This window comes from Podarcis cretensis, assembly GCF_951804945.1.
Source record: "Podarcis cretensis genome assembly, chromosome: 1".
NCBI classification, from domain to species: Eukaryota; Metazoa; Chordata; class Lepidosauria; order Squamata; family Lacertidae; genus Podarcis; species Podarcis cretensis.
The window spans coordinates 71,144,358-71,172,324 of NC_137170.1; the positions used below are offsets into that span (position 1 = coordinate 71,144,358).

Genomic DNA, 27,967 nt, shown 5'->3' on the forward strand with positions numbered 1-27,967 from the left:
TCTGGGGTTCATGATGTACATTTTCTAAAACAATTTTAATATATTCAAAAATTATTCATTCAGGTCAGTTTAATATGTAAAATCTGCTGCCAGAATAATCTCCTACAATATTTTCAGTTTGAATAGGACTGCCTGCTACTCAGAGTCTCACCAGTTTAGTGTTGGAAGTAGGCAAGTCTTTTGCAAGCGATGAGTCAACACTTAGATGAACTTTAAACAGTCAACAGACTAATGCAAGGAGGGAGGAACCAAGACAATGAGAGCCTGGGGAGAAACAGCATGATGAAAGATGAAAGAGACAGAGGAAGTATGTAATGAATGTGAAAGTATAGGTAGGAAATTATTGTAGTATAGAACAGAATATAATTATATGTAAATTGCTTTGCTTTGGTATAATTACACCATAGATAAATAAATCTGGAACAATTAATACAAACAGTATTTGCAGATCATTTAAACATAGAAAATTAGTTATTGTTCAAATCGTATAGAAGTCACCTTGCATCTACCACGTTGTGAAATCTACCCCTTTTATGACAAAGAAGATGAAACCCAAAATCTTCATTGTGTGGAGGTGTGGTGTGCACAATCTCACTCTCCACTAATTTGGAAAGGGGTTCTTATGAAACACTCCACTTCCACGTCTATACATTGAGTATCCTCCTCATGCACTTCCAGTTCTGTAAATTATTTGTCCTTGACACTAAGTTTTCCAACAGCCTATCTCTCTGCCCTTCTTCCTTGCTGCATCCCTTCCTGCCTTTTTACTCTCCAACCCAACCATAGTTAGCCTCTCAAAGTCTCCTGATATGTTACTCTGCCTATTACTCCTTTGTGATCCTTACACATAAAATATACAGTACGTACAAGAAAAGATAGCACCTTCCAGAACACCTGTGTGAAACCTCTTTTATTCATTTTAATATTTACCACCTTGATAATGTTAGGTTGAATAATATTTTTATTGTATTTATTTAGCAACATGAGTTTGACCAAACTGCGGGAGGCAGTGGAAGACAGGAGTGCCTGGCGTGCTCTGGTCCATGGGGTCACAAAGAGTCGGACACGACTAAACAACTAAACAGCAACAACATTATTATTAATAATAATAATAATATTTACATTCACAAACCTTGTAAGTAATTTTGGATGTAATCATGATGTTTCTTGTAGTAACTAAAGATGTTAGGGGGACCACCCAAAAAGTATGTTTTTTTTAGAATACCCTGAGTCCTTCAAAAGTCATCTTAAAAGGATCAGAGCAGGTGATAAAATTGTAAATGATAAAATTATTATTATTATTATTATTATTATTATTATTAAATAAAATAAACATAAAAAGTTCTCTGCCAGAGGTCATTCAAGTGTTGAGGCAACATCTTGGTTTGTGCCTAGCCCCGTACTGTATCTTCAAAAGTTCTACTTTTGAGATAAGTTCCAGTGAATTCTGATATCACATATGAGGGTTTGTGGTTATTCCTCTTTCCTCAACTACAATAAACCATCACGGTTCTGTTAAGAACCAAAGTTAAAATATCCAGATCAAAATAAATATCTGACCTGCAGTGTTCAAGATGAATGCACAGATTTCATGCAGATCATTGCTTGTGGGGTGAAATTAGTGCAGTACTCATAATCTCCACACCACCCTCCCAAATAAAACACTAATCCTGTTTAGCAGCTAAGTCCACAGTGGCTTTTCATCCTCACATTAACTGCTGTAAGTGACACTATGCGCTTTCCAGGACAGACCTTTGGGCTAGTTCTGTTTACTAATCTCATTATAAGAAATGCTCCATCAAGTGTTGGGAGTATTCTGCTAGTGATAATTCATATGTAACTATAGTGCTCTTTTACAATGGAAAATAAACTTCAGACTATCAAAGGAAGAAAGTTCAAGTAGAGGAAATAAGGGAATTAAAGTGTGGAGAAACAGCATAATAAAGAAAAAAGCAGAGACAAATTAATAAGGGCATATATGGAGAGGAATTAATCTATCATAATTGCATAATGCAATTTTATTTACTCTGAACTAGTGTGTTTATACATCAAAATGATTCTTAAATAATAAAGAAAAGTGGAATTTACAGATAATTTAGAATGACCAACTCTTTTAGCCTTTTAGCTGCAAACTCCATTTTTAAACCCTTGCTAATTTTATCTTGTCTCTACAGAAATATCTTTCAATAACTTAACATTTGTAGCAGGCTTCCTCAAACTTGGCCCTCCAGATGTTTTTTGGCCTACAACTCCCATGATCCCTAGCTAGCAGGACCAGTGGCCAGGGATGATGGGAATTGTAGTCTCAAAACATCTGGAAGGCTGAGTTTGAGGAAGCCTGAAAATTTTGTAGCAAGGTTCTACAAGAGAAAAAACCTGCTTTAAGGGTAGAAGAGTTGTAACTCAAAAGGTTGATCTTTTGAACCAAACAGATACATTTCACTGAAATATCAAAATGTAGTGGGGAATCTCATTTTTCAGTTGAATTGGTTGAATTAGAGGCCTGATCATGCATCCCACTTTCTCCTATCAATGCCAAGAATGACACATACCTGAAATGCCTTTGTTTCATTGGTCTTTTCAAGCGGCATAATTCAATGCCACTATTCCAACTACATAGTGTCTTGCCATGAAAGGGCCTCATGGCTTCCTGCAGGATCAGATATTCTGGTGATGATGGTGCTGTTAAAAATATAGAAGCATAGCCAGGAAAAATGTAGCAAGTGGAAATCTTAATTATCGCAATAGGGATTAAACTGGTTTACATTTTCATTCAGTTTGCTTGAGGATCAGGTAGTAAATCTCTTGGTGATCTATTTTACTGAAGTAAAATTTATAGTTTAAGATTACTTTAGATTAGAACTTATTCCTGGAACATTGATACCACTGAGAACAATCACTTCAGACTGAATCATCAACTATAACATGTGCTGAAGCTGTTAGTCTTTCAGCTTGTACTTTCATTTCTGTTTGGTATACCGTAACAAAGAGACAGTCTTAAATAACAGAAGACCCAGTTACCAAGTCTGATCTAATTTGCTACAAGGTATTATTAGGCAGAGAAACTTTTATACAGAGCGTATGTCACTTTTCATGTTTAATTTAATCAGAACTTTGTAGAGCCTAGTGGGGTGTGTTCACAGCTAACAGTTTACAGAACTGTAGCTGGAAGTGCCCATACCACTATAGTCATCGTATTTAATAATGTGTTAAATGGGCACTGAAATATCTAACAATAGTTCCAAAAGAAACAGTTGTTCAGCGAGAAGGTCCTTGATATCTGCTTTAGCTCTGGTGTAAAGTTTTGGAGGACTCTCATGGTGGGGTATCTGTATGCATACCTAAATCTACTATAGTGGAACCACAGTTGTTGAACGCTTCGGAAGCCGAACAATTCAGAACCCAAATGCCAACTACCAGGAAGTGAATGCTTCTGTTTCCAACTTTTTGGAAGTCAAACTGCTTCCTGAGAGTTTTTAAAATTGATGCTCCATTGACTTTGCCGACCGTCAATTGCACCTCAGTTGTCAAATGTTTCGGAAGTTGAACAGTCTTCCGGAATGGATTACGTTCGACAACCGAGGTTCCACTGTATATTGTTCGCTGTACTCATTTCGGAAGGTACTATAAATGACGAGAAGACTGAGGAACTATGTAGCGGAAAGTAGAGCAGGGGTGGCTAACTTGCCAACATAACCAACAGTCAAAGACAATGGCAGCTGAAGTCCAACAACATCCAGAGGGTGACAACATTCAGAGGGTGACACTCCCATATTAAAGCTTTTGAGTGAAGGCTGTTAAAAATCATACTGTGCATGTTTGGCATGCATAGAACAAGGAAACATCCTGCACAGGACCTTTAATTCTGAATGCCCCTAGATGATGCTGCCAGATTACATGGCTTCAGCAGGAACATCTTATGATTGTGGCAGTTATGGTTTAGTGGTGTTTGATTCGGTCTTACTGAGGTTATTCATCTCTAGGTCTGGTCAATGCTTGGATGAAATACTTTCAAGGAATCCCAAGTATGCCACCTTGAGTTCAGTTTAGTGGATTGGCCAGCATTTTGCTGAAGTGTCCAATTTGACTGCCTGCTACATCTTGTTATGAGTTGGGGAGGGGTAGGCTACAGTATATGCCTGAGCCCTGCTTCTATTTACTGGATCCAGCAGAGATTCAACTGCTGGAAAAGCCAGGCCAGTCAGATAATGGCCCGTGGGCCTCCCTCCCTGGTTAGTTAGAAAGACAAAAGGCCTGAGGCAAGCTGGAAAGCCAGACAGACAAAGCAAGATGTTTGATTTCTGTTCAAATCCAAGGTTGTGGCTATGGGAGAAACAAGAAGAAGAAGAGTTTGGATTTGATATCCCGCCTTTCACTCCCTTTAAGGAGTCTCAAAGCGGCTAACATTCTCCTTTCCCTTCCTCCCCCACAACAAACACTCTGTGAGGTGAGTGGGGCTGAGAGACTTCAAAGAAGTGTGACTGGCCCAAGGTCACCCAGCAGCTGCATGTGGAGGAGCGGGGACACGAACACGGTTCCCCAGATTACGAGACTACCGCTCTTAACCACTACACCACACTGGCTCTCAAGACCTGTTTGGGGTGCTAATGCTGTGAACCCCTCCATTGTAGGCTCATGTTGTATTTATGTAAATAAACTATATTATCATAAAGACACCACAGTCTCCACTGTCCCTCATTCCAAAGAAACTGAATCCTGGGTAAGCGCCTGGAACCCTTAGAATCTCACACCACTTGGAGTAGCATGAAACAATATTAACATTATAGACATTCTGTAATGTATAGAACTTAGCAGCTAATGCTGCTTTTTGAGTATTTGAATGCACTTGGCCTTCAGTGTTGTGTTTCACAACCCACACACAGATATGCTGCATAAGGTTGCCATATTTTAAAAAATAAAAACCAGGACACTTCAAAAGTTGAGCTTTTTTAAAGCAAACCCCCCAAATTGCTAAGCTTTTAAAAAGAAAACCCAAAGTTGTTGAGATTTTTTTTTTTTTTACAAAAACACCTATGGCCCTAATGCCTCATCATTAACTAAGTTGTGTACATCCTGTTTTCTCAGTACAGGAACTTCCTTCAGTTTTGTATCAAAACGAATTTGAAGTAAATGTCATGGTGGTATATAATTAGGGTTTCTGCTTGGCTGGTTTTAAACTTGCTATTTAAAGTAGCTAGTTTTACTGAACAGTCTTTTTGACAAGGGGAAGGTAGGTTGTACGCCATTCACTGTTCTGTATATATTGGGAGGAAGTGATATCCCTTTGAGGAAATATTGGGGAAAAGAGGCACACAAAGAAGCACAAATCTACAAAGTTCAACAAATAAGTTTTACTAGCATGTTTTATTTAAGTACTACCGTCCAAGCTCATAATACAACATTTTGCATTCCTGCTTGTGAAGAAATCCCACACATTTCCATCAAGTTGCAGCCTGCAGCCCATTGAACTCTGTGGCTTATTTTCAGAAAAGTGTGCCGATAAAAAGCCTGCTCCTCTTTTGTCCTGGAGCCAATTGTACACCACTATCACTCTATGCATATTGCATAAGAACATGGGAAGCTGCCTTGTACTGAGCCTGACCTTTTAGTCCACCTAGCAGTATTTTTGACCCTGACTTGGCAGTGGCTTTCCAGGATTTCATGCAGCGATCTTTCTCAGCCCGATCTAGAGATGAACCTGAGATTGTGTACATGCAAAGCACATGCTCTACTCCTGAGCTACGGCCCTTACTTGGAAGGAAATGCCACAGTGTGAGACTGGATTTACTCCCAGCCAAGAAAAGATAAAACCCTGGGTTTCATTAGATTAGATTGGATTAGACCAAAGGCCTATAGCGCAGCATCCTGTTTTCTGCAGCAGCCAACCAGATGCGTATGAGAAGCTCATGAGCAGACAGCCATCATAACTAGCAGCCACTTAGTGAAATGTCCCGCAGCGCTTCTACTCGGTGGAACCAGTGCTGGATTTACGTATAAACAAGCTACAGTTTAGGGCCCCACTCTCTTGGGGGCCACACAAAAAATTAAAGAAAAAAAACACCTGGATGTAAATTTCCAAAATATAAGGGAAAAAACCAAATAAAATAAAACCTACATACAGCAACAGTGTTTTGTGTTGTACTGTATATGGACCTATAGCATATATTCAACACAAAAACAGCAACAATTTGTTGCTGACAAAGGAGAGCTGACAAAGGAGAGCTATAAAGGGCCCCATTACCTTCAGTAGCTTAGGGCCTCATCAAACCTAAATCCAGTCCTGGGTGGAACCCATGGGCGCAGCTGCCCTTCTCCCCGCCCCCAAATCCATAAAAATACATAGCAAACTGAGGTTCTGCCCCCCCCCCCACAAAAATCCTGCCTACGCCCATGGTGGAACCACTGCGTTCCTTCCGAATCGGCGTCTTTTGGAGAAAGAAACCGACTTCCACGGTATTTACTAGAAAACGTGGGCAGCCCTTCCAGGAACCCAAGAGCAAAGGTGTTGGCAGAAGGGCGGCGGGAGAGCCTCTGCGGGCGGGGCGGAATCACAGAGTCCGCGCCTGCGGCCTACGGAGCCGGCGAGCGGGCGGCGCCGGCGCTGAGGGGAGGGCTGCGGCCGATCCCGCCTCCTCTCGCGGTTCTTGGCGCCGGCGGAGGCTGAGCCGGGCCTGTGTGTTGCCGGCCGGCGAAGGGGCTGGTGGCGTCGCCGAAGGGGCTACCATGGCGCAGCCGGGCACGAGCCAGCGAGGGTCCGGGAGGACGTCGGAGAAGGAAGAGGCGGCGGCGGCGGCAGCGAAGGAGGCGGAGGCTGCCTTGGAAAGGCATCAGGAGCTGCTTGCAGGTGGGAAGCAGAAGCGGCAGGAGGCGAACGCGTGAGAGATTCATGGATGGATGGATGGATGGATTGGGGGGGACGCTGGAACCAAGCCGGCGGTGTGCCTGGAGGTGTTCCGGGGTGGCTGGAGAATGAAGGATAGGAGATGCGGGAAGGGAGGGGAGGAGGAAGAGGAAGGAGGAAGGTGACTCAGAGGGAAAATGCACATGCTCCGAAGCAGCGTTTAATGCCACAAAACAAGAAGTGCCGGGGTTCACATTCGCCTAGATCCCGAACTGAACAGTCTTCCCACATAATCCGTGGCTGGCCGGTTCTCGGTTTTCTTGGGCACTCTGCAGATGCTCAAAGGGACGCACTTATTAAGCCTTTTAAATCGAGACCTTTTGAAAACAAGTTCTGGGGGCCCCGAGGCCTGTCAGGAGCCCTACTTGGGAACTTTGCTGTGCTCTCATGGGTGGGGAGGCCCATATGGCGTGATGTGGGGCAGTTCTTCCACGTTGGATCTCAAAGCAGATAATTCAGGTTCAAGACTCATTAGTCATAAATCTCTGAAGGTGATGTTGGGCAATTGGGATATTGTGGGTGGCCTGTGGCATTCAGCAGTAAAGTTGTGTTCATTCCTATTGGACAAGTTGCTGTTAGCCTGCTTTATGTATTTATTTACGTTTATTTCACCGTGGAACCCAAGGTTCCCAGGCAGTCATCCCTCTGGACACTGACCAGATCAAGACCAGTTTAGCTTCATGCATTGTGGTGGCTTCAGAGTTTGAATAATAGCCATTGTTCTTCTGAGAACAGATTTCCTATAACAAGAAGTGCTTTTAATATGATAAATACGTGATGAGCATTATGCATGAAGGAAACCAGTTGTTAGGGGCCTAGGAAAGTGGTGTGGAGTAAGGAATGTAGTTCAGGAGTTGAGTACAAAAATGCATTAACTTTCAGCTGTTGTATTCAAAGTGTAATATTCACAGTGGGACTTCTGTGTATAGTTCCAGCTGTGAGGTTATGGCAGGTCCCATTGATTCTTAAGGTCTTAGAGACAATAGTGAATAACTTCTTGCAAGTCTTTCCAAACCTTCAGGTGAATAAAATTGGCACAGTAGTTGTGATTGAATTAGAAAGGGATGTCTGCAATGTCATATGTGATGCCTGCCAGACAGTTATCAGTGATGGGGTATGTCTAGCCTCTTCAGCAAAGATTCCTTGGGAACATATGTTGAATGCGTATCCCAAATGTGAGGTGTCTTTCACTATACACTTGCAATCTCTGTAGACTTATTTGGAAGGATGTCCAATTGTTCTTGGTGGGATTAAGTTGCTTCCTCTAGGCTGTATGAAAGACTGTCTTCTGGGAGATTTGCCACCTTCCACATTTCCCACCTGGAATAGATAGTTGATAGTTGAAAATGAAGTAGGATTATGTGTTGTGTTTTGTGGGAGTGGGCTTGGAAAGAGAAGTTGTTTTATTAGAATAACTTTGTGATGACCTAGTGTGTCTGGTTCTGAGTGAAAATTCATTTTACTGATACAGGGTAAAGTTGAACTGCGGGAAGGCAGAGCAAACTGCTCACAAGTGAGAAAATGCTTCTCTCCAAAAACATTTTTCTCCCAGCGTATTAGTGAAGCATGTTTTTGTGTGTGAAATGTTCTCTTTGCCATATTTGCCATAACTTTCATGTCTTCAGATAGACAGGTCTCCTAACATCTTTCTCATGCTTTTCTGTCAGGTTACATTTTAGATGGGAACACTGCTAATGATGGCATTAGTTTTAACATAAGATACTGTTCATGCAGGGCTGCTCAGAAAGGACTGAGCCTATTCCTAGCCTCCCAAGTTTCTTACTTGCCTGCTTTTTTTATTAAGAGAGGCCCTACTTATTGTACACTAGAAACACAACAACCTGACAGTGGAAAAACTTGAGTTGTCTGTTTCTTCTTCACCAGTCCACTGTATTTCTGTGGTGGCTGCAGAGGAAGTGAAGCCCCTTTCTTTTAGCCAGAATGGGTGCTATACAGGCTGGCAAAAGAGAAACAAGTACTCTGGTTCTCTTTGCTAGTCCACTCACCCCTCTGTGTTGAGTTCCTAGTTGGCAGTGGAAACCAGGTGAGTGGTTAAATACAAAACTGGGGTAACTACATTTATTTGAGGGGGTGAAGGAAACCATACGGCTGTATTCAACTAACTTGGTTTGCTAGTGGAAGCCAGTGCAACTATTCCCACTAGTGCAACAGGGCTTATCCCATCTCCTCCGTCTGCACCCTCCCCAGATCTGTTCCAGAGGGTTGAAGGATCCCCCAGAACAGCACATGGGATATCATTCTCTCGGGAAAGCAGAAATGATACATTAAATTCATAGGTGTCAGAGCTGCCCAAGGTCCCAGCTCACAGAGGACCAACGCCAGGTCGTCGTTATATACAAAAGTCTTTATTGAAGTTCAGTTTCCATTCCAAAGCCATAGCGCGCAGCTCTACGTCTTAAACCCTAGACCGCCGAAGCTCCGTCTGAGTCTCCACCCCCCAGACACCAGTTTAAGACTCTCGCCTTGCTCCACCTCCTCCTCTGCTCTTTCCTCCTCTGGGTCCACCTGTCCGCTGGGGTGTTGCCCTTTCTGGACTCTTCTGATGCTGAGTCCCCGGATTCTTCCCCCTCCCTCCGGCGGGCTTTAGGACCTGGCTCCCAATCCGTGCTTCCTGCTGTCCCGCGCGCCTGTACATTTGAACTTGGCGCGCGCGCCCAGCCAGCAACCTTCCTCCTGACCGTTACACTGCTCCTGTCACTGCTTCCCCCCTCGGGGGGGCTAGCTGGACCTGACTTCCCCTCTGTTCCCTCACTCTGCGATGGAGGCGTGGCCAGTTCTGACTCATCTTCTCTCCCTACTGGGGGAGACGCTGGTCCCGATACCTGGGATCCTTCCCCCCCACTACGCTCTGGTGGGGAAGCTGGTCCTGATCTCCAACTGCTGCTCTGGGAGTCCCCGCTGGCCCCTTGCTTCTGGAGCGTCCCCCTTGGGACCCCCCTTGCCCTGGCCATCGGCGCCCCCTTCTGTGAATCTTCTGATTCGCTGGAGAGGCTCATGGAATCTCTCGGGCCACTGTCATCTTCTCCTACACTCCCCTCAGATTCTTCCCCTTCGCTCTCCATCTCCTTTCCTCCCTGTGTCTCTGCTCCTGAGCCCCTGACAATAGGTTGGATACAGACCATTTTAGTACTTTTTTGCATGTACTGTATAGCCTGCCTTTCTTGTGTCTTGGAACCCAAGGCAGCACATGTGTGGTTTTGAGAGGATTACCATCCACAGACTGACCAGACCCACATGTACTTAGGTTCCCTAAGATGATGGTCTTGTAGCACTTCAAATTTTACCCTGGGTAACCAGTCCTGTCTTTTGCCTTTTAAAATTGGGAACCCTAGTAGCTTGGTACAAGTAAGGACATTTTGACATTTACAGCCTGAAAGAGCAGAGTATTTAAACATGTAATTGGTCTAAGCTGGCATGGCAACATTGTTGTAGCCACATTAATTACTGTAGATGCTTTGGAAATCATTGTTATTTCAGAACTTGACATAGTTATTCAGAGTTGCTGCACTTCGAATTTTAAAGCCTATTCTATAAATTTGCTATGTTATCCGGTTTAGATATAAGTGGGTAAGGAATAGAGGAAGTACAGTAAATGCTACTTTATGATTACGTGTTCTTACTCTGACTCTTAACTGGCTGTGGCAAACTCCTGTAAGTGAAATGACTTGTGTCAAAGACATTTAAAAAGTTGGCTTTGTCACAAGGACTTTAAAATTAAGGTGTACAGTACATTCTAGTTTTAACATAATTCTTTTGGTTCACTGGGCTTATCACAACAGTGCATCAAAATAAGGTTCAGTATCACTTTTATATTGAACTGTTTTTTATGTTGGAATAGTAATTGAAGTGCCTTTGCCAAATTGAAGTTGTAATTACAGATATCTACTGTACTTGAGATGATTGAGTGTAGTTAAATGTTAACTCTCAGTTCTGCGCATATAATGTCACTTGAGTGGTCCTAATGATTTTTTTGAATTTATTTGCAATAGAATTTGTTCCAGATTGAATCATGATATACTCCCTGTGCAAAAAGCACTCTAATCAAAGTAAAATTTAAAAGTGTAATGCATTGGAAACTTGTAAGCTTTGTTTGGCCTCCAATGAAATAGCAGTTGTTAGAAATTGGCATGTAATTTGGAAATTGAACTTTTAAAATGAGCATAATGTCAAGAGCTTAAAAAACTGTAATGGCAGAAAAAAAAATCGGGTAAAAATGGTTATCAACTTATCTTCTCAAAACCCTTGTTGAGTTTGGCATTTTAAAATTTCATATGTCTTTGTGCGTTGTGTGCTTATTTCAGACTTAACATGAATGCACATTCATACAATTAACTGTAGGCATAGCTGCCTACAGCACAGATACAATGCCATGATTTGTGATGCTGGCTTGCTGGAATAGCAGTGTGACACCCAGAGTGTACATTTGCTGCTGTAAGAAATATGAAGTTCAACTGCTACTAAACAATTATCTTTCTTTCTGCTGACAGTAATGATTTTATACAGATTCTTCCTGGGAGGCACTGATTTTAAGAGGAGTAATGAAACTTCAGGTGTAGCTGTGCAGATGGTTTACCTTCTGTTAGACATATGAGGCTTTACGAAAGCATGCTACACAAGTGCAGTAACTTCAAGGCAAATTGCTAAATTCAGAACACTTGTTATGCCACGTCATATGATTTTCATACTTATGTGGCAGTTTCATCATCTCTGTTCTCCTCCTGCCAGCTCATAATCATGTAACATCACAAGAGGGAATATTCAGTACACATTGCATAATCATGGCACCACCAATTGTAATAAACACTCTGGGATTATTATTATTCTTGACAGATAAGCAGGGTGGATGATCTAGCCAGTTTACTATGTAGTAGCAGTCTCACACAGTTGCCTGCCTGAGTGAAATTGTTGTTTCAGGCAAGTTGGTCATGGGCATGTTTCCTTTATCCATCAATAGAAGCAAATTTAAGAAGAGATGGACTTATTGCTTGATTATCATCACTAAAGTAAGCTAGGGAAGTAGACTTGAGTGAGCTCTAGTTACCTTGTCAAACTCCATTTCTTTTACAGGATTCTTGCCCACAGTAGTAGATATGATGGTCATCCGAACTGAATTTGCCCATTTCCGTCCATTTTAGTTCACTGATGCCCAGGATGTCAATATTTATTCTTGCCATCTCATTTTTGACTACATCCAACTCACCAAGGTTCATGGTTCTTACATTCCAGGTTCCTATGCGATATTTTTCTTTACAGCATTGGACTTTCCTTTCGCTTCCAGGCACATCCGCAACTGAGCGACCTTTCGGCTTTGGCTCAGCCGCTTCATCCACTCTGAATCTACTTGTACTTGTCCTCCGCTCTTCCTCAGTAGCATGTTGGATGCCTTCCGACCTGAGGGGCTCATCTTCCAGCGTCATAACTTTTATATGCCTGTTGTCTTTGTCCATGGAGTTTTCTTGGCTGGGATACTGGAGTGGCTTGCCAGTTTCTGCTCCAGGTGGATCACGTTTGGTCAAAACTCTCCACCATGACCTGTCCATTTTGGGTGGCCCTGCATGGCATAGCTCATAGCTTCTCTGAGTTATTCAAGCCCCTTCGCCACAGCAAGGCAGTGATCCATGAAGGGGTGAAGTCTAAGTGCCCTTCCTCAATTCAACCCCTCAAATATGATTTGTAAGAACTCATGAATTAATTATATTTTTGTTCCATTTCAGGAAAGGCCCATAAAGAAGGTGGATCTGCACGAATGTCCCTTCTCATATTATTGTCCATCTTCTTAATAGCTGCATCTGTTATGTTTCTGGTGTATAAAAACTTTCCACAGCTGAGTGAGTAAGTATGACCGAGAATTTGCTTTGTTTCCAGCAAATGCACCTAAAGAACCTTACAAACCTATAGAACTCAGAAGTGAAGGACACAGTTCATTAAGTTTTCAGAAAGGAACCATGTGTCTAAATGTCTAGTTTTGATATCAGAATTTACCAGTAAGCTGCAAGGTACGCTACCTGGCTCATTCCTGTCAGAAATTTGACATAACCATTTAAAGATTACTGACAAATATTTTTTGTTCAGACAATACATTATGGAAGCTTGTTGTACTACTATATCAAAACACTTCATATTGCTGGTTAACCCCAATCTTAGTTTTAATATGTCACAGTGTGCAAATTTCCCCGGTGGATAGTTGTATATCCTGGGATTAGAGGTTAAACTAGCCACCTGTTAATGTCTGGCAGAGCTAAGCTGTCCAATTCAAAATTATGTCGTCAGACAAAACTTGGACAAATGCTCATTTCACTACACATTCACACTACGAAAAGCTGTTACGATACTGGGTTCAAAGTAGTTTTTAACTATTGGAGCTCCCCTCTCCAAAAAACCAAACAAACTCTGAAATTGTAGATTTCTGATTGTGCTGAGCACTGCTGTTTCAAGGATTTGTGATAGCTGTTACTGTTTAATTGACGTGGAAGCAGTGTTAAAAACTCAGATATATAAGCTAAGTGCCAGATGGCACCTTAAACTTAGGTTATGGTTGCCGCAATGGAATATCTGTTTGCTAGGGGTTTGCCAGATTGTCTTTGGGGTCTCTTTCAATGCTATAATCCTATGATTCTATGATATCAACTACATTGATTGACTGTAGCTTGCTCTTACAACAATTCACTTGTCCCAGTATGCAAGAAGGAGAAACACACACAGTGGAAATGAAAATGGTATTAACTATGGACTAAGCCAGAGGTTTTTAAATTGTGGTTTGTGATGATGGAGGACTAAGATGATCCGCAATGGCTCCATGATTCACAGGGCAATACAGAAGCACAAGATGCATGTCTTTTGCTGTGCACAAGTCAGCAGACTCAGTGCAGATAGCAATCACCGACCTGTCACCCAGAAATCTCCACTTAGTCACAGCTGCACCAGCTCCAGTAGCAAAACACACCTGGCACTTGGGGAATTCCAAACACTGTGTGGAAGTGGCTTACATTTGTAGTGTAGATGTGGCCATAGAGCTTCTTTGTATGTTCTGCTAAGAATCACCCAAGCGTTTTCCAAAAAATAATATCTACAGGTATTTTAAAGGAATTACTTGCTTCCAAAGATGCAGAGATTTGGGGTATTCTCTGTATATGTGTTATGTATTGAAGCCCTTCTCTATCTCTGAATATTATTATTTTTTTTAAATGATATTTATTAAAGTTTCCAATTAATACAAAAAATAAACATACACAAAAAAAGAGATAATAAAAACACAAAAATACAAAAGCAAAAAAGAACAGTTAAAACAAATGTAGTTTCCATTACTCATTTCCATTAACTTATTTCCCAGACCTCCTCTCACCTCCCCCTTTTGTATTCCCGTTCAAATTCTTAATTCAGCAAATCCTTATTATAACTTGTTATAACTTATCGTAACTTATTGCTCAACCTCTACATTACAGCTGGTAACCACTTAATTTTTATCCAACATCACACTAATGTCCATTAATTTTATAATGCCTCTGCAGATAGTCTTTGAATTTCTTTCAGTCTTCCTCCACCGTCTCTTTTCCCTGGTCTCAGATTCTGCCGGGAAGCCCTTCTCTATCTCTGAATAAACACCACAAACAATTACTCTTCTCTCCTAAAGCAATGAGCATGTGTTCCATCTGCTTGTATTAAAAGTTATTAAGTTGTGCCTGGATATTATGTTGAATACGATGTGTGGCCTTGCTTTGAACATTGACTTTGATTAATAATTGCTGGAGTGGAGGCAAAGGTTTTGATAATATCAAACTGTCTAGTAATTTCTGAACAACTGATGTTTTGATGTAGTACCTTTGAAACCTCAACAGGTTACAGAATAACATCAAGTAGTAGTTAAAGCTGGCTGTATGTATTACAAAATCCAATAAGTCAAACAGTGTAATTAGTATTTTACATGAAATCTTAAGAGTGCATGATACATATGTCACAGTGCCATTAGTATCCCTGCTGTTTGGGGCAAGCATCTGCTGTTTATGCTGGTAAATTCATCTGATTTCTTTTTCCCCTACAGAGAGGAGAGAGAATGTATAAAGGTTCCTAGAGACATGGATGATGCCAAAGCCTTAGGAAAAGTTCTCTCTAAATACAAGGACAACTTCTATGTACAAGTCCTAGTGGCCTATTTTGCTACTTACGTTTTGTATCCTTATTTGAAAAATACACATAGCTGTGGCTTTCTGGAATATGACATGAAGTAGTTTCCAGGCTCTTTTTTCTGTGTGGTGGTGATGGACACTCTTGATTACATGGTTTGGGTCCGAAGATGAGTGAATAGATGGAAGTTCATAGAAGAAAAGGTACCCATCCCCTGTACCTCCTGAAAGGATCAGGGGGGGGGGGGCTTTTGAACAACGTGGAATGGAATGTGGGGAACAACTTTAAGAATTTGTGTGACCGTACTTGGCATCTTTCAATATGGAACTGCTGGTAGTTAACAGTGTGTGGTTTTCATTGGTTTGTATAAGAAGGCCCTTTCCCCACTTCAGCATTGAACATGTTTATTTCAGAATTTTCACATGTAAGATTGGACCAGAAAGGTAGAAAAAAAGAAAAACGGAGTACGTTGTATTGTTGGGGGATTAAATTCAAGAAGCCAAGGCTGCATTCCTAAATATACAGTACTTACGAAAGAATATGCTTCATTGTAGGCAATGGAAGCTACATCTAAGTGAACATAGGTTTCCTTTGCAAATGACTTTGTTTTGAAACTATAAAATGATTTATGAAATAAGTTGATTTCATCCTTAATAACACTCCTGTGAGTTAAATCATTTAATCCTAGAGGATAATGAAAGCAGAGAGAATGCCACTGCCTTTGGAATCTGAGCAAGGATTATCCTGCATTACCCTGGCTTGATTTATTCCATGAAAGGGGAACCTGTGGTCTTCCAGATGTTAGACCACAACTTGTGATGTTCCTAACCATTAGCCATGCTTGCTGGACGAGTGAGTCCAGCAACTTCCCGAAGGCCACAGATTCTCTAAGCCTGCTTTTTTTCATTTCAAGTGGGAGAGATTTATCAATTTTAACAGAACATTAAGTGTAGTAATCAATAATTGAAGGAACTTCTGAAACTGATTTTAAGAAGCAACCTAACTTGGTTTAATCCTATATTTTTAAGATGTGAAAACTGCATAAGAAGTCAAAGGGGTTAAGAGCATTTAGGAAGACTTGACTTATTTGCATAAAGGAATATTTTTGTGCTGTGAAGTTGTTAAAAAAAATTCTTAACGCATAGGCAACCTGTTAAAACAAGCAACTTTATTTTTATTGGTGGTTATTCACCCTGTGGGGATAGAATATGCTAATTTGCTATTGCTAGGTTGTTAACAACACTTGGATAGAAATGAGTCTTTGATTCACTTAGCTATTTAAAAGTTGTTTGAGGCATGCTCCATTAGTGCTATGTGAACAACTTTTAGCAGCTGTAAACAAGGCTATTTAATGGTACCATTGAATAGCACTTCATAGTACAAAATTATGTTTTGTAAGAGTTTGGTTCACAGAACTTACGGTAAGTAGCCTATACAGAGGTAAAGCTGAGATTCATTTATTATATTCCTGCCCTGGGACCCAATAAAGGTTAGAAATACCACAGATTTTTTTTTTAAAAAAACACCCAATGTGAACCTTTATTGGTATCTAAATTAGTAGAACAGCATAGTCTGTGAACTACCGTGACACCTCCAGGTATAAGGCAGTATATAAATTCAGTAAATAATAATAGTCTGTTCTATACATTGCAGAATGAATGTTTCAGATTTATGACTGAGAGCCAGGTAATATCCTGCTAATACATTGGGGCTTTCCCCTCTCTTCCCCCTGTGGACCCCCCCCCCTCCAATTGACTGTTGGGAAGGGAGAGCATGTCAGAGGATCCTGCAGAAACACACACAGGGGAAAGGGGAGATTTTTCCATCTGGCAAGCTGAAATGCTTGTGTTGACAAAACAACGATTGTGAAAGTCCCCAACACATTTGAATGCTCTTTTCCTGACAATCCTCTCCAGGCTGCAGTCATCCTTGATGCTTGTGCACCTATTTCTTCCACACTTTTCCCTTCCTTTCCATTAATGTGCTTCGATACAGCACTTTGGGAACATCCAACTTCTTCTGCAATTGGCTTTTGAGGCTTTCCCTCCTTATGGAGGGTCTCAATGATGGCTTTCTGCATAACTGACAGGTCAGCAGCCTTCCCCATGATTGTGCTTCCTACTAAACCAGACTGAGAGACCATTTAAAGGCTCAGGAACCCATTGCAGGTGTTATGGATTGAATAGCTACTGCACCTTTTCACGATATTCTAATTTTCTGAGATTGTTAATTTGGGGTTTTCATCAGCTGTACACCATAATCATCACAATTATAACAAATAAATGCTTGGCATATCTCGCTTTGCATGTCATGAGTCTATCTCATATATTAGTTTCACCTTTTAAGTTGAATTACTGAAATAAATGAACTTTTCCACAATATTCTAATTTTTTGAGTTTCACCTGTATATTCATATTTCAAATATTAAACCATCTTTTAAATTGTTTTCATTGGCAATACTTTTGATATATAAATTATTTAAAATTGTATTGGTTTTAAATTTCTAAGGTTGTAATCCTATGTACCTTGGAGAAAGTTTTATTAAAAACAGTCAGACCTAACTTCTGAGTAAACATGCATTAGTATACTCTGCATGTTCAAAACAGTGAAGTAATGTTGTCCTTAACTAAACCTACCATTCAGTTTGCAAACCTTTGCTATTCCTGGATCAATATTTCTGAGTATACTTTCAGGATTTCTCTACCCTTTCCCCCTAGCTCTATTTCTTGTTTGTTTGGTAAGTATTAATTACAAATACAGAATGCTTTTCTTCAAAATATTTGTTTAAGGTACTTGCTATTTAGTGCAGCAGCAGATGATGTGAATAGTACAGGCATAACCTTTTAATATGTAACAATTGAAGTAATGAACAGGGGAGTTCTTATTAATTAAATGTTTAGCTATTAAATGTTTACCTGTTACTTTCTTAGGAGGTTACAATAAGACAGTAACAAACAAAATAGTAGTATAACTGAAAAACAACATAGAAACAGACACAGAAAGAATGTTGAAAGCAACCTAAAAACCTGCTGGCAGAGGTTTGCCTCAGGGCCAAAATACACATTACTTACTCTAAATAGATTTTCACCATTTAATTGCAAGTGTCTCTTCCCTGGTGTGCTGTGAGACTGCAGCATAAGGAGAAGTTTAATTTAACCTTTCCGTTATGCTGCAGTGGGTCCAACGGGAACTTGACCCTTAAGCCTAATTGAGGTGCAGGGGGCATCTTGATTGGGGTCATTGGTAGGGAGAGAAGACCCAAACTTCCCTCCCCAGTGAAGCCCACATCTCTAAGGAGAGAAGAATTGTTCTGCTTCTGTATACTATCACTTGTGTATTTATCTTTTTTATTGGATTTGAAAAGGTGTCCTCAGGTTGTATCCAATGTTAGTCATATTCAGAGGAGACCCACTGAAATGAATGGACCCAACTTAAACACGTACATTAATTTCATTGTGTCTACTCTGAGCAGTTGGGTGCACTGATTAGAAGATAGGATAAGAATATTTTAAATATATTCAGCTGGCTCTGTTAAATCAGTGCCCAATAGCAATAATTGTTTTATGTAAAGTAGGACTGGCTTTTCCTCTACTGAATTTTAACGCTAACAAAGAAATAGAATAGTTAATAGAAATGTAGCATTTACTAGTGAGGACAGTATACTAAATCTTGCCCTCCTTGGGCAGGTGAAATTTGCTTTTGACATAAGGGGTGGTAGTGATGAATCAGCTCTCAGAAAGGAGTACTTTCTAATGGACAAAGTTGAATAAGTGATAGCAAAATAATAATTTTACTAGATAGTGTTCAACTAAGTTTAGCCTGGAGTAGACCTGATGAAATTACTGAAAGTGACTAAATTAGGTCCATTAATTTCAATGGGTTTACTCTGAGTAAAACAGAAACATTGGGTGGGATTCACATAACACAACCTGCTTCTGCAACAGGGCTTACCCCTTAATTCCCCTGTTCTCCCAAATTCCCTGAAATTGGATGGGGGGGTCAGTATAGTCCTCAGAACAGTGGGCGGGAGGAGGATTGTTCAGTCTGGCAAGCTAATATGCTTGTGCAGACAGAATGTTTGTAATAGTGCAATGTTCAATTCCGCCCACTTTTTCTGTGGTGGCTATAAAAGTGAGCAACTGGAAACCAATTTAAATGCATTAATTAGGGTGTGATGTACATCCCTTCCCAAGACTTGAAACAACTTCTTTGGAAAAAGGAAGGGCGTTATGGTTAGGGTCATTTGCAAAACGCTATGTGAAGGTAATTTGGAAATGGTGGCCTCAGTGTACCATGTTGTGGACAGCTAGTCACTTGTAACAACAGATGGCCCCAGATGCAGACACACGAACACCCTTGTATAATAAAAGTCCAATTCAAATCAGTTTAAAAAGAGTTTTCTGTAGTTACTACTATTTTGAAGCTGCTTGTACTAGAGTTGAAGTGTGTGTTCAGCAGAATCATACAGACAACTCATACATGGTAAGAGAAGTTCTAGACTAGTTTTCTCCCAGATGCACTAGTTTTCTGCATGAAAGATTTTCTTTTTAACATAAAGGGGAGTACTAACAAAGCAGTCTCCTATAGGTGGTCTGAGGTGATACAGTTCTAACTAAGAGAGAGTAATATTGAATGTATAGATAAATGCTTAACTACATTGATTATTTGAAACCCCATTGCATGTTAATCATGTGAAGGATGAATATATGAGAGTCTCATTTTCCATTCATTTGCAGTGCTCTGGACTTGGGGCCTCTTTCTGTTATATGCTGTCCTATTTAGTTGGAAGACCTGTTGTTTATAGATATTTAACAGAGAAAGCCGTGAAATGGTCACAGCAGGTAAAGTCATTCTGGTGGAACATCTGTCCTAAATGCTTACATTTAAGTATAAGAGGATAGGAATTACACAAATACAGTGGTACCTTGGTACTTGAACCGCTTGGCTCCTGAACAAATTGGCTCCCAAACACCACAAGCCCAGAAGTAAGTGTTCTGGGTTGTGAACATTTTTCAGAAGCTGAACTTCCGACGTGGCTTCTGCTTGAGTGCAAGAAGTTCCTGCAGCTGCTGCAGCCAATTAAAAGCTGTGCCTTGGTTTTCAAATGGTTTTGGGAGTCGAACGGACTCCTGGAACGGATCAAGTTCAAGAATCAAGGTACCACTGTATCCATTTCCCCCCACACCTGGTCACAACCTGGATTTCATGCTAAACCATAGTTCAGTGTGACAGGAGTGAGTCTAGAAGTAAATTTTGGGCTTGCATGCCATTCGTGCTAAACCATAGCTTGTGTCGTCTGATTTGACAAACACTGGTTAATGTTAATTTCAAGCAAGCCAACTTGAAACCAGTTGTAGCATATCTCTTTCCACCCCTAATTTCCCCAAAGTAACAGCAAATATGGGAATTTGGCAATATGTCAACCACAGGTTCTCTTTGTTGACAATGAAATGAGTTGCTAGTGGGCTGTTATGTCTGTGCCCTCAAGCCTGGAAACTCTCAGGTGCTTTCTGGGCTGTTTACTTCTTCTTCTTCTTCTTCTTCTTCTTCTTCTTCTTCTTCTTCTTCATAGTAATAGAAGTAACAGCAGTGATAGTAGTAATAATAATAAATTTTATTGTTTGATTTTTCTGTACATACATTCACACCCCTACCTAGAGAATCCCCTATGTAGAAATTGCTTCCTTATTTTGGGATAGCCCCAGTTTAACCCTCAGCCACCTGAGTTCACTATTAGAGGGGTAAAGTTGGACCTACAACAAAGCATTGCAGTATAGGGTATTCCTGTTCCCTGTTCCAGTCAGTCAGCCATGGTCCTCCATGATGCTCTATTTTGTTCTCTCTCTTACCCAGTTTGGGGAGGGGTTTTTCATCCAACAGTCAGCATTCCTTGGCCACTCCGTCCTCATTTGGCTTTTTTGGCGGTTTGCCAACATCCTTAGTTCCTCCCCAAAGGTTTTGTTGTTGTAATTCTGTGAACCTTGGGGGTTCAACCAAACTTGCTGCTTTCTCCCTCCTGTGTGTGAATGGCTCCATTTTAGCTATGTGAAGACCAGCACTCGCAAGTAAACTTTGGAAATAGAGGGAATGATTATGCAATTAAGATTGCTGCTATATTTCTAAAATAGGATTCTTTTAATTCGGAATTTTTATATCCCAACAGGTTGAACGACACAGAGAACACCTCATTAACTACATAATATTTTTGAGAATAACTCCTTTCCTTCCTAATTGGTTTATCAATATAACATCTCCTGTAATAAATGTACCATTGAAAGTATTTTTTATTGGTACTTTTCTAGGTAAGAATTCAGATTAATATTAAAGATTTGCTAAATGTGACTTCATCCTGCATGCTTCACTAGTACACAGCCCCATCTCTTGGGCAGTTGTATAAAGTTTGAATAACTGTTTTTGCATATTCTTATTTTAGTGCTTTATTTATTTTTAGTTGTTAAGGAATGCAGGCTGTAAATTTCACAGTTAAATAAAAATGAGCTGAAATTCTACATATGTATCATAGGATACATTCCATTTTAGAGCCTACTCTGTGGCATGATGGTGGTGAAGAAATCCTACATCACCACTATTGTTTTGTCTGCTCATTTGATCTGTTCAGAACAGTAAAAAGGCCTGTTGCACTCTGGCCAGCAGGGGGATGGTGACTGCTTTGCAAGAAGCTTTTCAGATAAAGTTGCTAGCATCCACTACAGTGTGGATGCTATGGTTATTTCTGAATCAGTGCCAGTGATCACACACGGCTCCTGACTGTTCACTTTGTATTGAATACCTTTCAACTTGTGCAACCTGAAGTTGTGAAAAAGTTATCTGGAGAACCAAGACCCATGATAGGCGCTTTGGATCCTTGGCTGATCTGGCTTATTAAATCTGCAAGGCTTGGTTGGGCTAGTCAGCTGAGTCACAGAAGAAGAGAAGGCAAAGTGCCAGTGACACAGAAGCAGACAGAAGTGAAATCCTGGGTTGTAGCTTTCAGAAGGTGGGCCTTGGTGACTACTGATTTGGCCTGTAGCTTTTGGCCTGCAGGATGCCACAAGGTTCTGTCTTGACCCCATGCTTATTAATGCCTGCTTTTAAGCAGGCAGCAAATACATTTTTATTTAGGCTGGTTGTTTTGGAATCTCCGTTTTTCATTCTTGATTGCTTTAGTTATTGGGGGGTTTATAAGCGATATTTTATTGTATAAACCATCTTGTACATGTTAGTTACAAGCTGGAATATAGATAATACTTTAGTGTGGTAACCTAAATAAAAATGCTTTAAAAATAGAATCATAGAATTGCAAAGTTGGGGGAGAACAGGTTCTTCCTTCATGACTTCTGAATCATCTATAAGATTTGGTGACATTAAAAAAACACACAACTGTTTTGTGTTTAATTTTTCCCCCCTGATCCATTTTTTTGTCTTTTATTTCCAGGTGTTGCGCCACCATCTTTTGTAGCAATTAAAGCTGGAACAACGCTCTACCAGCTTACAACAGCAGGTGAAGCAGTCTCCTGGAACTCTGTTTTCATTCTCATGATTCTAGCTATTCTCTCCATTCTGCCAGCTATTTTTCAGAAGAAACTTAAACAAAAGTTTGAATGAGAATTAGCCTGGATCTTCATGTCCCATATTTCATCTCAGGATCAGCACTATTTCTATGGTCACTTTTCTATCACATCTTTCACAATTTGAAAGGAGAGAATTATAAGAGATAAAAATGTTTCTGGACTTCTTGCTGAGTTTTATTTATGGGGCACAAAGACAAAATAACTGCTGTCAGAAGAAATTAAGATGAACCATATACTTTTTTTAAAGCATTGTTCATTCTAACTAATCAGTAATATATGTAATATACATATACATATGTATACATATGTATATGTATATGTGTATGTATGCCTTATCTGATTTTGTTTGTGTAGGCTTAACGTGATAAATTCATTCCTGTTTCCCCCTCATCTTTGCACCATCATTCATAATTCTGAAAAAGTAATAGACTGCACAGTTGTTTCTACAGCCCAGTGGGTAATGGATTGTATGGAATCTTTATTAACGAGCTCCTTGTGGGAGAGCAGGAAGAGATATTTTGACCAGTGTTTCAGAAATTCCTGGGTTTCATTTTGCTTCATGCCAACTGTGGAGACACTGAAAAACATTGAGTGACTTTCCTGTCATATGAATGTTTTTTCTGGGGTTGGGAATGATCAGACTTTTATCTATCATGGCACATGAAAAATGCTAACTTTTATATATATATTTTGCCAGTATTTCCTATGGATGGCAGCTGTTTCCAAAATTGCTAATATTTTATTAAACTAATTAATCAGCTGTCAAAAATAATTATTTGCATGCATTTATAAGTGCATGCAAAAATGTGGGAAACACTTTGAGGAATTATCAATTTCAGTTAGTAAGCAGAAACAATCTGTCATTATAGTTAATTAAGTATATAATGTTTGCTAGGTTTTTTTTTATGCAGCATGGCCATATAGCATAACCTCTAGTGTAAAGATCCATTGGTGCTCCAAGTGCCCAAACAGTGGTCCTTCAGGCACGGAATCCCTCATTGGTTTTCATGCCCCTGCAGCTGAAACATTTTGTAAGTGCCTCACTATGAGGAAGCTCCATGCCTACATGCATACTTTCGTTGGGTTAAGGTTATCATGTACAAATTGTACATCTTGTAAATAGACGTGCTAGGAAGATGTGTCCCTGTTTTGATGGAAGGCTAACTGATGATTAAATTTATTTTTGAAATTTTAAGAGCTCTGTTATGGTTTTTACTCCCCAAGGTAATGATACCTTTCCTTGAATAATTATTGTTGCTAGGGGTATTTTGTTTCTGTTTCTGGGCTTCATTATATTGTTCTAGTTCAGAATGCCACTCAAGTGTGTCCATCTCTAGGTCTGATTACTCTGTGCAGTTATTTTTGTTACGAAACAATTTTAGCCATTTTACAGTTCTTACAAACAAAGCAGACTACAGTGCTTGCCAGCTTCTGCTATCCGCCTTTGGATCAAGGCTAGTATGCCAAATTTAGTCTGTAGACAGTTAAGTACTAAAGGTAAAGGTACCCCTGCCCGTACAGGCCAGTCTTGACAGACTCTGGGGTTGTGCGCCCATCTCACTTAAGAGGCCAGGGGCCAGCGCTGTCCGGAGACACTTCCGGGTCACGTGGCCAGCGTGACATCGCTGCTCTGGCCAGAGCCAGAGCCAGAGCCGCACATGGAAACGCCGTTTACCTTCCCGCTGGTAAGCGGTCCCTATTTATCTACTTGCACCCGGAGGTCTTTCGAACTGCTAGGTTGGCAGGCGCTGGGACCGAGCAGCGGGAGCGCACCCCGCCGCAGGGATTCGAACCGCCGACCTTTCGATCGGCAAGCCCTAGGCGCTGAGGCTTTAACCCACAGCGCCACATGCCCGCTAATCTGAAGAACTACCGTATAGTACCTGTTCCATTCCCATATGTTGGCACTCCTTCCCTCTCAAAATGGCATTCTCCTACCTGGTTCACAACTCATCTAAGGTACACAGTGTTCTTCAGTCTGTAATCAAAGGCCCTTTGCAGTTCCCTTGAGCTGTGCAGCTCTTCAGCAGATAAGCATTGACTGAAGAATGTTACAGGTCTCTTCTGTGATTGCTCAAAAGCAGTGGTGAACAGGTAGACATTGGCGGTGTGGGTGGATGATGGCTCTAGTAGTGAAAGACTCTGAGGTCCATAGATGTTTGGCAAGCAATCTGATGTACAAGAGGCAAAATTATGCTGTTTGAAATGCAGAAATAGTTATTCACTAAAACGGTACAATCCATTAAAAGCTAGTTGCAAGCGCCATTGAAAGCAACGGAATGGGTAACCTTTGCTGTAATGTGCCCTTTTTGAGTTTACAGCAAGACAAGGGCACACCCTAAAACTCAGCTGGTAAAAGTGGAGATTACTTTACATGGTTGAAATTGCCCACAAGTCTGTTTTTGAAGTTGCATGGTGCTTAGTGCTCAAGTGCATTGGGTTATTGGGAATAAAAACATTCTAATATTTTTCTGCAATCTTGTAAAATAGCTTTCCTCTCATCCTGAAAAGCACCACTTTTCAGAGGAGCTTTTGAAATGTAAGAGTATATGTGAATATTGGCAGGTACCAATACCTACTGCAGCCTTGTTCTTTTGTAATATAATATGGATTGAATCATTTTATTACAGTATTATGTGTAAATGCAACAACACAGAAGATACATTAATATACTTCATCATTTGTGTTCTGCATATGCAGTTTTTGTTGCTTTTTGCCTATTTTTTAAAAAGTGTTGACCTGACCGCATAATAAATGGTATAGTGGCATAACCAAATGCTATCTTACTAGGTATATTGTTATTACTGGTTAGATTTTTTCAGAGGTTGGTTCAGAAATGTCTAAAAGTACACCTGTCACAACAAATGCCACATTATAATGCTGAACCATTTTGACCTTAGTAAAACTGTGGCAGGTGATTTGTGTAGTTGATACTCCTGCTCTGCCAGGTCCAAACTGTGTAGTGTTCTTGTTGATTTGAGACAACATAAGAGGTAATCTTCATTCTGCCTTTGCTGTTCAAGATACAGTACAATGAACTGGTTGAATTAAGTTTTCAGACATCGTTTTGCACTACGTAACAGCCTAGGTTTTACAGAGCTGTAAGGTTTTAATTCTATGTAATAAACTGAAAATAGAACAGTTTTGGTTATGAAATTTGCTCCATAAACACAGTAACTTTTTATTTTGCACATTTATCATTGCTGTATTGTCAACATACATGGCTCTTCACAGTGGAACATAAACAAAAAATTCCATACAATATTTGTCCACTGAGGTCCTCTGAAGAAGCTCTTCTGTGGTATGGTTGGTAATAGAACGGAAGATCTTGGTTGCATCATCTTGCCTTTGGAATCCTGAAATATCTGTTTGACCTTCTCCCTAATGGTATTCTGCTGCCACCCGGACACTTTCTTCTGGTAAGGCTTTATCTGATCATTGTTTCATTATGATTGGCTCCCTTGTTATTGTTTTTTATTTGCTACTTGGGAAGAGAAAAGCAGGAAGGGGAGATGCAAGGGTTACAAGGGATGAATTTAATAAGACACATTGGCTGTGTTTGGAGAATAAAATCTCAGCTAAATAAGCTAAGATACATGCATGCTTCAGGAATCTGAATGCAGCTGCAAACAAGCCAGCAAACCACAATTAACTATTGCTGTTATGTCCAACCTGGAACTAGTTTATGGCTTCCAACCATGGCAGAATATGAAGCCATGTTTTAAAGAAGAAGAAGAAGAGTTTGGATTTGATATCCCGCCTTTCACTCCCTTTAAGGAGTCTCAAAGCGGCTAACATTCTCCTTTCCCTTCCTCCCCCACAACAAACACTCTGTGAGGTGAGTGAGGCTAAGAGACTTCAGAGAAGTGTGACTGGCCCAAGGTCACCCAGCAGCTGCATGTGGAGGAGCGGAGACGCGAACCCAGTTCCCCAGATTACAAGTCCACCGCTCTTAACCACTACACCACACTGGCTCACAAGCTGGCTTCTATATCCTGGCTTATTTTGACACTATTACCTGTAGCACTTGATTTGCACATAACAGAAAGCTATGGTTTAACTATGACTTCCTGGCTTCTGTCACTGCTTGGTGCAAGAGGAAAAGCAACATTCGTATATCTTGTCTTATCCAAATTACATATTACTTCAGTAAGATTTTGTTTCATTATTTGTATTTACTAGGGAACATAACATGCCTCATAGAAACCTAATAAATGGAGACAGTTCTCTGTGATCTCAATTCTTCCCACATGTGGGTTCAGTTTTATTCCCATTTGTCTCAAGAGAACAGGATGAACAGTAGTAGCACGTGGTATACATCATGCCCTTCTTTCAAACTGATTAAATTCTGATTCAGAAAATTATATGTTGAGTATGGTTGAGAGATTTATATCCATGCAGAAAGCAGCTTTCCCAAAGATGAAGTTCCATCTGCTTAGTTAAATGTATGTGACCTAATTCTTCAAATGCAGAGTACTACGCTCACTGGAAGTCTTGTGAAAATGCTTTTTTAAAAATCAGTGTTGTTTTTCAACAAAGTATAACAAATCAAGATGGTGACAGCACCATAAAACAGCCAAACATACATAAGAGCCTGATGAATCAGGCCAGTGGGACATCTATTCCTGAATCCTGTTGTCACAGTGGCCAGCCAGGTGCCTGTGGGAAGCACACAAGCAGGAGCTGAGCACAACTCCCCTTCTGCGGTTTCCAGCAACTGGTTTGTATGGGCTTAAGTGTAACTCAAATAGTATCCCTCAGCCCCCATCAAAGGTGTCTCTAAACACCCAGGTCTACTTGGCACCTAAATGGCACATTGGGTTGAGCCTAGGCAGGCTTCCTAAGGGAGGGCATTCCATAAAGTCAACACCTTCCTGTTCCTGGCAGAATTTGTCTTGTAGAATTGTAGAATTAATGTAATACACTGTAAACGCTAATTGTACTTCAGGCAACAGGCATGCAGAGTGTCAGATGTTTATTAAAGTGCTAAGGGAGAATCATGGGGCGGGGGAGAGCAGGCTTAAAATACATTTAAAGCCTTAAACAGTATGCAATCTGAGTAAGAATCAACGTGTTCTGTTGGGTCTGAAAATCAATAGTTAAAAACATTACAGATATAATCACTACAGACTAGACATGAAAAAACTTCATTTAAACTGCTTACTGTGAGTAGGGTAAGAAAACTGTTCTTGCCTTTTATATGTTTCTACTTGGAACAGATAAAGCAATCTTTTCTTGAAATGAAAACAATATGCAGTCTCATCGGCTGTATATATGTGATAATGTGTTTCTTTTTTATTGGGTTTCCTAGTCACCACACGTTCAACGTAATAGCCTTTAAATCAGCCATCTC

The 27,967-nt window shown here is 40.5% G+C and overlaps 1 protein-coding gene across 1 annotated transcript; it reads left to right on the top strand.

Moving 5' to 3' along the window:
• The first annotated feature begins 6,375 nt into the window (after positions 1–6,375).
• TMEM41B (transmembrane protein 41B) lies at positions 6,376–23,809 on the top strand. Its single transcript, XM_079966793.1, has 7 exons — positions 6,376–6,844; positions 12,637–12,754; positions 14,961–15,089; positions 17,687–17,780; positions 19,780–19,884; positions 21,207–21,345; positions 22,479–23,809. The coding sequence occupies exons 1-7, from the start codon at positions 6,391–6,393 to the stop codon at positions 22,646–22,648; spliced, it is 1,209 nt and encodes a 402-aa protein (XP_079822919.1). The 5' UTR covers positions 6,376–6,390; the 3' UTR covers positions 22,649–23,809.
• The last annotated feature ends 4,158 nt before the right edge of the window (positions 23,810–27,967 follow it).